This window comes from Cervus canadensis, chromosome 5 (assembly GCF_019320065.1).
Source record: "Cervus canadensis isolate Bull #8, Minnesota chromosome 5, ASM1932006v1, whole genome shotgun sequence".
Classification (NCBI taxonomy): domain Eukaryota; kingdom Metazoa; phylum Chordata; class Mammalia; order Artiodactyla; family Cervidae; genus Cervus; species Cervus canadensis.
The window spans coordinates 42,076,343-42,090,335 of record NC_057390.1 but is presented as its reverse complement, the minus strand read 5'-3'; the positions used below and the strand labels follow the sequence as shown (position 1 = coordinate 42,090,335).

The following is a 13,993-nucleotide window of genomic DNA, read 5'->3' as shown; positions in this document are numbered from 1 at the left end:
AATTAAGACGCTTACTCCTTGGAAGAAAAGTTATGACCAGCCTAGACAGCATATCAAAAAGCAGAGACATTACTTTGCCAACAAAGGTCCGTCTAATCAAGGCTATGGTTTTTCCAGTAGTCATGTATGGATGTGAGAGACTATAAAGAAAGCTGAGCACCAAAGAATTGATATTTTTGAGCTGTGGTTTTGAACTGTGGAGAAGACTCTTGAGTCCCTTGGACTGCAAGGAGATACAACCAGTCCACCCTAAAGGAAATCAGTCCTGAATATTCATTGGAAGAACTGATGTTGAACCTGAAACTCCAATACTTCAGCCACCTGATGCGAAGAGCTGACTCATTTGAAAAGTCCCTGATGCTGGGAAAGATTGAAGGCAGGAGGGGAAGGGGACAACAAAGGATGAGATGGTTGGATGGCATCACTGACTCAATGGGCATGAGTCTGAGAGCTAGTGATGGATAGGGAGGCCTGGCATGCTGCAGTCCATGGGGCCGCAAAGAGTCGGACATGACTGAGCGACTGAACTGAACTGAAGCCTTTTAGAATTGGACTGGCTAGGTAGCCCCCATGCCTTTTAACTGGGAGGTGTGAAAATGTGAGGTTTATAATAGAATAGTTGAGGATTGAAGAATTACTTCGAGATGTTGAAGATAAAAGGTTTTTTGTTTGTTTTTATACATTTGCCTTTGGCAGATTAGTGTGGTGGGCTTCCCAGGTGGCTCAGTGGTAAGAATCTGTCTGCCAAGCAGGAGATGTGGGTTTGATCCCTGGGTCAGTAAGATCTCCTGGAGAAGGAAATGGCAACACACTCCAGTATTCTTGCCTGGGGAATTCCATGGATGGAGGAGCCCGGTGGCTTACAACACAACTGAGTGGGCGTGCAAGCGCGCACGCACACACACAATTAGCATGACAGGGCTTCAGCTTCAGCTCTCAAAGCACTCAGCACAGCTCACAATATCTGGCTAAGTGTTCTGAAGAAGGACAATAACAAAATGATGCAACAGTTATCAATCATCTTTTCTGCAATATTTTATCCCTTAAATGTTTGCTGAAATTTTACCAGGATAATCTAATTTAAACAATCTTAAAATGTACAAAATTCATTTCTTCCATGAAACCTATGATCTGGAGCCCATCTGAACTTTTTGAGAAGATGGAATGATTCAGTTCAAGGGACTCTGCAATTAACTTTTGTCATTAATGTTTATTTCAATTAAATAAATGTGAATTCAGAATTAATGTAAGATAAAACCTCAAAGTATTTGGCAAAACAAATGCTATTATGAGTATGATTAAAACGTTTCTGTTACCTGTGTTATGAACTACAGACATTCACAAAATTTAAAGCACATCCTGAAGAAAATAAAATTTTGATAAATTCTGTTTGTAAAAATCAATTCAGTGGTACAGTCCCCCTGGGGGAGAAGCAATCTGCCTTGTTAACATCAATTAAAAATCAAATGAGATATTTCAGTTGTGACCGTCACAGCACTATATAACACATACAAACCTAAATCCTTTTGATCAGAGAATACAGTAAACAAGACTGGTATTTAATAGGTCTTATAGGTCATGTAGTATAAAACATTTTCTTTTGCAAATAAAAATTTTATAAACTATTTCAAAAATGTCAAACAACTGAATGTTGACTGCAACAAAACTTCCAAACAGAAGTTCAAAAATCTTGGCAAAGCTATGCATGTAACATCAAATAAAATCTAGCTTTATTTACCAACTAAAATATTCATTAAAAACACATAACACTTCAACATTTCAATAGAAATTGCTGTTCTGTTATCCATTATCAAGTCTGTCTTCTAAATAATTTGAAGAAGATTTCAATTATAAGATAAATGAAGATTAAAAATAAAAACAATGCAAATTGAAGTGTTTTAGAGACCTATATATAAGTAATTTCCAAACACATAATTGTTATATGATTACGGTTTGGAACAAAATTTCCCTGAGCACTCTTTCTGCGTGGTTAGAAAAACTGATTTCTCCTGAATAATTCAATTTTTCATCCATCAAGTGTATCTGGGAATCTTTCCTTCCAGACATTTCTAAAGTAATAACTGATTATAAACATTTTAAGGGGCTATTTGACTGGCTATAGATTAATGGTTGAGTTTTAGTGCCCTGAGAACTGTACAGTGGGTATCTTATACAACTGAAATGATTTACTATCCTAAAACTATCAACAGTTGTTTTAACAAATTCAGAATCCAAATTTGTTTTAACAAATCCAGCTGTTTTAACTAGCTTCACAGAAGAAAGAAGTAATAATCAGTAATTCCAAACCAATAAATACATATCAAAAACTGAAAAAAAGAGTTGGATTAACATTGTGATTTCTCTGGAATAACACTGAAAAAAATTAAGCATTCTGCCAACACAGGAAATACTTCACCTTAAAACTTTACTTAATTCAGTTTTGAGATCTGTCACTCCTTAAAAGTCATGCAAACATAAAATTAGCATCACTGGAAATTTCATTACATAAATGGCAGTTCTCAAAGCTATCACAAAATTTACAGCCCAAAGACATACTATAATCAGTGCACATGTACAGTACCACAACTAGATGTGTTCCCCTAATTTTTTAAGATCTTAAAAAACTCTTAGCTATTTGAGAGTTTAGGCCTCTTCTCTTTCAAATAAATAAAGTATAACAAATACCTGGGAGTCTTAAATATGTAAATTTCTAAATACTAATTTTTTATATAGGCTAGCATCACACTGATAGCTAATGGTGAATGATGTTGGATTCGTGATCTCTGAGGATGATTTCAGCTTCAGGACTAGGGACCAAGCTTGATCAACAAGAGCTTTTGTGTAGCAGAGTTCTATTAAAGTATAAAAAGGGACAGAGAAAGCTTCTGACATAGACATCAGAAAGGGGATAGAGAGTGCCCCCCATCCATAGTCTTATCAAGGCCTTATATACTTTCATCAGGCCCACTCCCACAGCAAACATCTTATCATAACAAGATTAGTCAAAAGGTTCTTGTTAAGAACATAAACATGTCCTAGAGCAAGATACATTGCTGTTACATAATCATTAGTACAGAGCTTAAGGAAAAACATACCCTTGGGTCATTAGCTCTGGGCTTAAAGAAAAACTGTATTATGTGACTAATGTAGAAAAAGAATGTATGTCCTTTTCTCCTTGAGGGCCCCAGACTCCTTATCAACCTACCTAAGAATGAATTCTCTCAAAACCAAAGGAAAATCATATTTAAGAAGTTTCATATTTATAATTTCATGAGACTTAACCATGTATTTCCCTTACCACTATGATTTACGTGGCTTGCAAGAATATTTAATAAATAACTTAAAACATTTAGAAGTAATCATTCCGAAGATCTTCAAGTAAGCAATTTCAAGTGTCCAGAGGTATGTCTTCTGTCTTCTTATATTTTAAGGTGCTTTACGCAGGCCGACCTTGACCAAAACGACTTTTAGACCTAGATTTTTTTAAACAGAAAAGAAGGTAAGAGGTGGTTCAAAAACAATAAGAAGCTGCCACTGCTTTACGTTAAGTCTGACTGACACTGTCAAAATTTAATGAAAATTCATGTATCTCCATAATTCACTTTAAAAATCCTTGGAGTGAAATGTATTTTGGAATTCAGGTATTTTTTAATTTGGTGGAGTTAGTATATACATACATTGTATATTATGAATCTGGAGTAGTGCCCCATAACCAAACACATGAATATTTCTTCACTGATACAAATGAGCACTTATATTAAATGGGAAAAATAAAAACTACAAATAGCACCACAGTAGCTCAGATCAGGTTTGAGTTGCCACAAATGTATGAAAAAAACTTTTGGCTTTCTGAGTGTTCTGGATTTCAGAATTGCAGATAAGGCATTTGGATCTGTAGTATTAATGATCACATTTCAGTAACTGCTAATCTTTCAAAGAAAGTTTGTGCTATAAAATGACACAGAACAAACAAGTTAGATATTCTTTTTCTTTGGCCCCATTGCACAGTATGAAGGATCTTAGTTCCCGGACCAGGAATTGAACCCTAGCCCCCTGCAGTGGAAGCATGGAGTCTTAACCACTGAACCTCCAGGGAAGTCCCACAGGTTAGATTTTATAAAGAGAGAACAAGAAATTAGAAAATTTCAATGATTTATATAAAGTAGTAATATGTTATCAATAAACAGCATAAAAATCCTGCTAGTTTGCAGTGGCACCACAGCTTACATTCGTCAGCTGTTGGCTCAGAACCGAGCTGACTCAATAAACAGAAAACTGATTTAAAAAAACTATACTTCCATTAAATTTTGCCATCATGACCTTTTAAAGTCTTAACTCTTAAGTTAAAATCTGGTCCTGACTAATGTCTTGATGATCTAATCTCCAAACAAAATAAAACAGAAATCAAATTATGTGCTTCTAGTGTTCATATGATTTTTCCCTTAAGAAAAAAAAAAAAATCATCACTTCAAAGCTGGCATTCTGAATTCACTTCTGCTGATTTACCTTGTGTTTTTTTCCGAGCTGCTCTGCCGAGCACTGACTGGCACTGAGGCCTTGATTTGTGCTTCAAGCCTGGAATAAATCCCTCCTGCAAACTGTAAAGGAGCACAATTAAGTTACTATCTATATGGAACCAACAGAAGCTCAGCTTTATTGAAACAGCATTACTTTTTAATTTAGAAGCAATTTTATTTTGATTTTTTAAATTAAAAAGTTTAGCTCTTTGGAGTTATAATTTATACATACTATTTTACTTTAAAATTCACCCTATTTAGTGTACTGTTCTGAGTTTTGACAAATGCATACAGTTATATGAACACTTGTAATGGAGACATAACCCAGTTCCATCACCCCAAGAAAATCCCCTAGTGCCCCCTTTTAAGGCCAATGATTTGATGACTTTACAGTACAAATTCTGGCAAGCATCAACTTTTGGGTTTTTTTTCTTGGCTGGTCTGTTTAGTTTACAGGATCTTAGTTCCCTGACCAAGGATAGAACTTGTGCCCTTGGCAGTGAAAGGACAGAGTCCTAACCACTGGACAACCAGGGAATTCCCCTACTTATCTGTTTTATGTCCCTATACCTTTGCATTTTCCAGAACCTTATATATATACAGAATCATATAGCTTACAGCCTTTTGAATAAGGCCTCTTGCACTTACCATGATGTGTAGGAGATTCATCTATGTTGCAGCATGTATCAGTAGCTCATTCTTTTTTATATATACCACAGTCTTATTCATTTATCAAGTAAAGGACATTTGGGTTGTTTCTAGTTTTTAACAATTCTAAATAAAGCCCCTGTAAAGATGTGTGAAATGATCTGCATGGTGAGTAAACATTAATACAAGAAAGAGCCAAACTGTTTTCCAAAGTAGCCATTCCCTTTTGCATCCGTACTAGTTATATATGACAGTTCCAGTTGCTCTATATCCTTGTTAGCATATTAAAAAAATTTTTTTAGACATTTTAGTGGGTGTATAGTGGTATCTTGTTGAGGGATTAATTTACATTTCCCTCATGACTAAGAAGGCAAAGAGGCTGTCTCAGGAGGCTTTACTAACAGCTGAGGAAAGAAGTGAAGTGAAAGGCAAAGGAAAAAAGGAAAGATATACCCAACTGAATGCAGAGTTCCAGAGAAAAGCAAGGAGAGATAAGAAGGCCTTCTACAATGAACAATGCAAAGAAACAGAGGAAAACAACAGAATGGGAAAGACTAGACATTTCTTTAAGAAAACTGGAGGTGTCAAGGGAACATTGTATGCAAGGATGGGCACGATAAAGGAAAGAAATGGTACGAACCTAACAGAAGCAGAAGGGATGAAGAAGAGGTGGCAAGAATATACAGAAGAACTATACAAGAAAGGTCTTAATGACCCAGATAACCACCATGGTGGTGTCACTCACCTAGAGCCAGACATCCTGGAGTATGAAGTCAAGTGGGCCTTAAGAAGCATCACTGCAAACAAAGCTAGTGGAGGTGATGGAATTCCAGTTTAGCTATTTCAAATTCTAAAAGATGATGCTGTTAAAGTGCTACACTCAATATGTCAGCAAATTTGGAAAACTCAGCAGTGGCCACACGACTGGAAAAGGTCAGTTTTCATTCCATTCCAAAGAAGGGCAATGTCAAAGAATGTTCAAACTACTGCACAATTGTACTCATTTCACATGCTAGCATGGTCATGCTCAAAATCCTTCAAGCTAGGCTTCAACTGTATGTGAACTGAGAACTTCCAGATGTACAGCTGGGTATACAAAAGGCAGAGGAAACAGAGGTCAAACTGTCAACATTTGTTGGATCATGGAAAGAGCAACAGGATTCCAGAAAAATGTCTACTTCTGCTTCATTGACTACGCTAAAGCCTTTGACTGTGTGGATCGTAACAGCTGGAAAATTCTTAAAGAAGTGGGAATACCAGACCACCTTACCTGTCTCCTGAGAAACTGTTTGTGGGTCAAGAAGCAACAGCTAGAATCAGACATGGAACAATGGACTGGTTCAAAACTGGGAAAGGAATACGTCAAGGCTAAAAACTGTCAACTTGCTTATTTAACTTTTACACAGAGTATATCATGTGAAATGCTGAGCTGGATGAATCACAAGCTGGAATCAAGACTGCTAGGGGAAATATCAACAATCTCAGATATGCAGATGACACCACTCTAATGGCAGGAAGTGAAGAGGAGCGGAAGAGCCTCTCGATGGCGGGTAGTGAAAAGCTGGCTTGAAACCCAACATCAAAAAACTCAGATCATGGCATCTGGTCCCATGATTTCATGGCAAATAGAAGCAGAAAAAGTAGAAGCAGTGACAGATTTTACCTTCTTGGACTTTAAAATCACTGTGGACACTCCAAAATTTCATGGTGAAATTTTGACTGCAGCCATGAAATTAAAAGATGCTTGCTCCTTAGAAGGAGAACTAAGCCAAACCTAGACAGCATATTCAAAAGCAGAGCTACCACTTTGCTGACAAAGGTTCATATAGTCAAGGCTATGGTTTTCCCAGTAGTCATGTATGGATATGAGAGCTTGGATCATAAAGAAGACTGAGCACTGAAGAACAGATGCTTTAGAATTGTGGTGCTGGAGAAAACTCTTGAGAGTCCACTGGGCTGCAAGGAGATCAAACCAGTCAATTCTAAAGGAAATCAACCCTGAATATTCATTGAAAGGACTGATGCTGAAGCTCCAATACTGTAGTCACCTGATGTGAAGAGCTGACTCACTGGTGAAGACTTTGATGCTGAAAAAGACTGACGGCAAGAGGAGATGTGGGCAGAAGAGGATAAGATAGTAGCATGGCTGATCCAATGGACAAGAGTCTGAGCAAACTTCAGGAGATAGTGGAGGACAGAGGAGCCTTGGTATGCTACATTCCATGGGGTCACAAAGAGTAAGACAAGACTTAGTGACTGAACAACAATAATAATGACTAATGGCATTTTTGGTGGTGGCTCAGCAGTAAAGAATCTGCCTGCACTGCAGGAGACAGGAATTCAATCCCTGGGTCAGGAAGATCCTCTGGAGAAGGAAATGGCAACCTGCTCTAGTATTCTTGCCTGGGAAATACCATGCACAGAGGTCACAAAAGAGTTGGACAAGACTTAGCAAAAACAAACAAAAAAAGATGACTAGTGATGCTGCCATCTTTTCCTGTGCTTCTTTGCTACCTTCTCTCATGAAGTCTATGGTTAATTTTTTGCCCACTTCTTTTTATTGGGCTGTTTATTTTCTCTCAGTTTATGGCTTGTTTTTTCATTCTCTTAATAATGCCTTTCAAAAAGAAGTTTTAAATTTTGATGAAATCCAATTTTTTTCTTTTATGGATCATGCTTTTGGTGTTGTAGCTAAGAAATATTTGTCTCACCCATGGTGATGAAGACTTTTTTTTCCTGTTTCTTGTAGGGAAGTAAATTTTTCAAGAAAAGCATTAGGGGCAAAAGTTACTGTAAATATATAACACTGATACTAATGATGATATATAATGTTATAACTAATATGTAATTCAGCAAGAGTACAGGTATTTGTTATCATTTTTATAGTAAGACAACATCTTATTTTAAAGATAACATCTAAGCACCGACACAGAGCTGATGAAATTAGCAACTCCAGGAGGTCACCTTCCACGATGAAGTTAATCTGTTCTTGGATACTATACTTTCAGTGACAGTGTACTTTACTATGTGTGTGACACAGGTCTATGGGCCATAAGAGGTGGTGAAAAACTTTTATGTGAATGAATTGGCTAACTGGTACAGAATATAAAAATATATTAAAAATTTACTCTTTTAAAATCATAAAGCATCTTTATACTTATGATGAAAATAAAGTAGGAAAGAGTACTAAGCAAGCACCATACGTGAGTACGTAATTCTTACTTCTTTTGCTTCCTTTGACCTGACTCGATCCAGATCCCCCAATCTCATCTTTATTAGGTGCCCAGTAATTTCAGACATCCGCCGCTGATCTGAAAGGTCAAAATTAATAAATCTTATTTTATGAGGATGTTTAATAATTTTTATTTCTTAAAGAAGACTGCAATTATTAAAAGTCCATGAAAACACCACTGTATATTATTTGCAGACACATGCACCTATTTATCTTTGAAGGACTTTAGGCTTCAAGTGGCAAAATGGCTCATATGTATATAACTGGGCTGCTTTTAAGATGACTGTAAATCAGCTGAAGACATATTCAGCCTTCTTGAAAGTGGAAGCAGTGGATGAAAGTCAGGCTGAGAGACCTCAGAATGATGGATGCATGAAACCACACATTATCTACTGGGGTTGTCTAGTAATGAAACTCTGGTTGATGCCTGAGGGAATGTGCTAATTTTGGGCCTTATTCTAGTTGGAACTTTTAAAGCTATTCAGCATACTTCATAAGACTCCTATCATTACTCTTTATATCCAATTTGTACATTACCCAAATAATACTACTTACCATCTTCTCTTTGGGCATCTTGGTTGAATCTCAAGGATCTTGTGGCATCCCACTTATTCTTCTGCATACTCACACTATTGAAAAAATTACACAGAAATCAGCATTGATGTTTTTAGAGTGAACATCTGACTGGATTAAGGAGTAATACTCACATGAAAGGAGACACATCTCTAGAAGTTGACTAAAAAAAAGTAGACAACATTAAGGCCCAATTAGAACATATTTACTGATTAGCATTATAGGTAATAACAAAAAAGAGTTTACATTTATTGGGTACAAGATACTGTACCAAGAGCATTACAAGCATTGTTTCATTGAAGCCCTGCAACAACCATGTGAGATGGATGCTATTATTATCTCTATATTAAAATAGTTTCAGAGGAGTTAAGAAACTTATCCAAAGGGAAAGAGACCTAGAATTAGAACCCATTTTATTTATCTGACCTGGAAGCCCCCCACCTCTAATGCAGTCTTTTAGAATTCACTCATTCTGTGCCTGTGGTCCTTAACATGGAGATGAAAGTGCAATCCATCCAACATATACTGTGTGGAATGTGTCTCTGCCCCAGGTTTTCACACATTTTTAGAATCCACAGTTCCTCTTTTAGCCAACAGTAGTTATACTGTTCTCTTATTCTTACCTGGCTTTTTACTCCTTCCTTTGAAGGCATGAGGAAATAAGAATAATTTTAAATGGTCATAAAATACAATCAAGTTTAAAAATTGTTTTATTTTTTGAATAAGTAATACTGGTTCAAAATTCAAGAAGTATAAATAGGACACATAGTAAAAAAGTTTCTGTCCCTCCCCCTAGATATTCAGTTCCCTTCCTTAGAGGCAACCAATTTTATCAATGTCTGATATAGCTTTCTACAGCTACTTTATGGATATATAAGAAAATTCATATATATTCCTTTATCTATTCTACATAAATGGTAGCATAATATACCACTATACATACTGCTCTGTACTTTTCCTTTTTTCTTCTTCTCTTATAGTTAATTTGCAATGGTGTATTAATTTCTGGCATAAAGTGATTCAGCTTACATATATATATATATGTATATATACTGGAGTGGATAGCCATTCCCTTCTCTAGGGGATCTTCCCAACCCAGGGATCAAACCTGGGTCTCCCACATTGCAGGCAGATTCTTTACTGTCTGAGCTACCAGGGAAGCCCATTATATATATATTTGTATATATTCTTTTTCACACTTTTCCATTGTAGTTTATTATAAGACTTTGAATATAGTCCCCTGCACTATAGGATCTTGTTGTCTATTTTATATATAGTAGTAGTTTGTATATGCTAATCCAAAACTTCTAATTTATCTTTCTTATACTTCACTTTCCTTTCTTCATGTGTCAATATACCTTAGAGATCTTTAATCTCAGTCTTTACAGAGATTCTTCACTCATTTTTACACTGCTAGCATTCCACTACGGTACAGTAGCTCTTCTTTTTCAGATTTTTCCTGGACGTACCTGCTTATTTCTTAATACAACTTAAGAATAGTAATAATTAGAATAGACAATTTATAGTTACCTTCTCCAGGGCCTTTTCTTTCTTCTGACCACAGGGTGAAGACATCTGCTTCTTTGGTTGTTTAGTGAACTTCTTTGGCTTCTCCTTTTTCCCTGATAATAGAACGTCAGTGTTATCAGCCCATGCACTTGTCATATCCAAACAATAAAATCACTGAAAAAATAAAACACTGCTTTTAAAAACTAAAAAATTACCTTTGGATAAAAAGTAAATATATGGAGAAATAAAACTAAAAGTGCTTTATAGAGGTTCATTTTACTTTTCTTCTCTCTACTTGGTGAAAATCTTAGGGAAAAAAATGAGGGCAATGAATTCCAAGACCCAATGAAATTAAATGTAGAAAAATGTTGGAGAAATTACACATATTTATTTCCCTGAATCTAACGTGACAGTGGAGTCATCTCCTAATTTCAAATTTTTCAATATAAAAAATAACTGTAACCTAGAAAATCACAAATTGAGAAGGGGAGGAAAGAAGAGTTCACACAAACACAATCTTTAAAATGCCTTTGTTCACACAGGAGGTTGGGCTATGAGGGTAAAAATGGAGGTAGAACATAAATGATCCTGGGAAGATGCAGATCTGGGATAAACTGTATTCGAAATGAGGGCATTCCTGCAGTGAACATTCGGACCTTACTCTTGGCTGACAGTTTAGTGGAGAAAGGAGACAGGCAAAAAAAGAGGGAGAGGAAAGAAGTATTTATCAAAAAACAAGGTTGGAAGGTTGATAATAATACATTAGATTGCTGTTTCCCAATTATCAATTATTCGTACACCATCTTTACAGTTTTTGCTCTATCTTAAAAAAGAAACTTCATCACTACCATAAATAAAAAACCTGTAAAACGTGCTACATAGAAGACAACCTTGAAGATAACAGAATAAAGACAAAACAACATCTAGAATCTAGATAGATTTATCTGTGTGCTGGCCCTGGGCCCCTGACATGTGTCTCTCTGTTAATGTGGGAGATTAACAAGTGTTATATTGCTAAAAATCCATGACAGGGTGGGCTACATGATAACAGCAGTGTGAAAGGGTGGACAATTCCTTCCCCCAAAATAATGATAAAAACAGAACAAAAATAGTATAAACAATCATCTGCAGGTACTGGAGAATAATCAAAGGAAGAGAGAAAGTTCATTGTTTACATGTGAAAAAAGCTCCCTTATCTGAGGGCACCTTCCCCCTCCTCCCCAGCTCAGGGAGGAAAATCATAACCTTGAGTTGCAGGGAGAAAATGACAGAGTTCAAAGCAACAGAGAAGCTAGGAATTCAAAGGGGAAAACTTGGAAACAAGAAAGAGATCTGAGGCCTAAAATGTGAACATGAACTATGCCCAAATTCTGAGCTGAATGTTAAACTATGCAAGTACACGGGAAACCCTAGGAAGCTCAGCTAAAAAGGCAAGCAGAAACTAGGGTGGGTTTTTTGTTTTTTTTTTTATTAGTTGGAGGCTAATTACTTTACAACATTTCAGTGGGTTTTGTCATACATTGATATGAATCAGCCATAGATTTACACGCATTCCCCATCCCGATCCCCCCTCCCACCTCCCTCTCCACCCGATTCCTCTGGGTCTTCCCAGTGCACCAGGCCCGAGCACTTGTCTCATGCACCCAACCTGGGCTGGTGATCTGTTTCACCATAGATAGTATACATGCTGTTCTTTTGAAATATCCCACCCTCACATTCTCCCACAGAGTTCAAAAGTCTGTTCTGTATTTCTGTGTCTCTTTTTCTGTTTTGCATATAGGGTTATCGTTACCATCTTTCTAAATTCCATATATATGTGTTAGTATGCTGTAATGTTCTTTATCTTTCTGGTTTACTTCACTCTGTATAAGGGGCTCCAGTTTCATCCATCTCATTAGGACTGATTCAAATGAATTAGGGTGGGGTTTTGAGCACTGCAAGACAGAACTGCTCTCTGTGAGAGGAGGCACGTTTCCTGTGCCTTTGAATGACTTCCCCAAACTGTTTTTAGCTTGAGCTTCTCAGAGTCTTGCTGGCTTGAATTATCACAGGTTAGACCTGGGACTGGAAAAACAAGTAGGAATCTAGGGGGAACCCCAAAGCAGGGAAACCACTAAGCAGGTGCACCCCCCAATAAATTCTTTCCTTGGCTGACCACTAAACTCCCCAAACTGTCATCCTGCAGATGCTGCCACCCTCCATGGTGACTGCTGAGAAGTTGGGGGACTGCAAGAAGCAAGGTGAACAAGGAAACAGGATTGGCCCCAGAGAGCTGAGGTACATATGAAAGAAATAAATTCAGTGAGCCCAAAGACTTGCATCTTCCCATACACAGAATGCTAAATTCCTTCACTTGATAACTGATCTTGATGTTCAGACTGCCTGCTCTATGCAAACTTGACCTGCCTCTTGAGAAACCCGTATGCAGGTCAGGAAGCAACAGTTAGAACTGGACATGGAACAATAGACTGGTTCCAAATAGGAAAAGGAGTATGTCAAGGCTGTATATTGTCACCCTGCTTATTTAACTTATATGCAGAGTACATCAGGAGAAACGCTGGGCTGGAAGAAGCACAAGCTGGAATCAAGATTGCTGGGAGAAATATCAATAACCTCAGATATGCAGATGACACCACCCTTATGGCAGAAAGTGAAGAGGAACTAAAAAGCCTCTTGAAGAAAGTGAAAGAGGAGAGTGAAAAAGTTGGGTTAAAGCTCAACATTCAGAAAACTAAGATCATGGCATCTGGTCCCATCACCTCATGGGAAATAGATGAGGAAACACTGGAAACAGTGTCAGACTTTATTTTGAGGGGCTCCAAAATCACTGAAGATGGTGACTGCAGCCATGAAATTAAAAGACGCTTACTCCTTGGAAGGAAAGTTATGACCAACCTAGATAGCATATTAAAAAGCAGAGACATTACTTTGTCAACAAAGGTCCGTCTGGTCAAGACTATGGTTTTTCCAGTGGTCATGTATGGATGTGAGAGTTGGACTGTGAAGAAAGCTGAGCACCGAAAAATTGATGCTTTTGAACTGTGGTGTTAGAGAAGACTCTTGAGAGTCCCTTGGACTGCAAGGAGATCCAACCAGTCCATCCTGAAGGAGATCAGTCCTGGGTGTTCATTGGAAGGACTGATGCTGAAGCTGAAACTCCAGTACTTTGGCCACCTCATGTGAAGAGTTGACTCATTGGAAAAGACCCTGATGCTGGGAGGGATTGGGGGCAGGAGGAGGAGGGGATGAGAGGATGAGATGGCTGGATGGTATCACCGACTCAATGGGCATGAGTTTGAGTAAACTCCAGGAGTTTGTGACGGACAGAGAGGCCTGGCGTGCTGTGATTCATGGGGTCGCAAAGAGTTAGACATGACTGAGCGACTGAACTGAACTGAACTGTATATAGCCTAACGTCCCCCTGCCTCCATGGAGCAGTTTTCTCAGAGCTACTGAGATACTGTCTCCTGGGCTCAGCGTCCTAAACATTCCCACCAGATCAAACAGCTCTCTA

The 13,993-nt window shown here is 37.6% G+C and overlaps 1 protein-coding gene across 4 annotated transcripts in view; it reads right to left on the bottom strand.

The window, feature by feature from the left end:
• Positions 1-1,190: 1,190 nt before the first annotated feature.
• SANBR (SANT and BTB domain regulator of CSR) overlaps positions 1,191-13,993 on the bottom strand; it is a 57,666-nt gene continuing 44,863 nt past the window's right edge. For 3 of the 4 annotated variants that reach the window (XM_043468644.1, XM_043468646.1, XM_043468647.1), the window contains 6 exons: positions 10,501-10,592; positions 9,105-9,133; positions 8,953-9,026; positions 8,388-8,476; positions 4,507-4,598; positions 1,191-3,473 (listed from right to left, as the gene is read on the bottom strand). In XM_043468644.1, coding sequence (XP_043324579.1) covers positions 3,437-3,473; positions 4,507-4,598; positions 8,388-8,476; positions 8,953-9,026; positions 9,105-9,133; positions 10,501-10,592 — 413 coding nt within the window. In that variant the 3' untranslated portion in view covers positions 1,191-3,436. The other variant, XM_043468645.1, reaches the window with a different exon arrangement.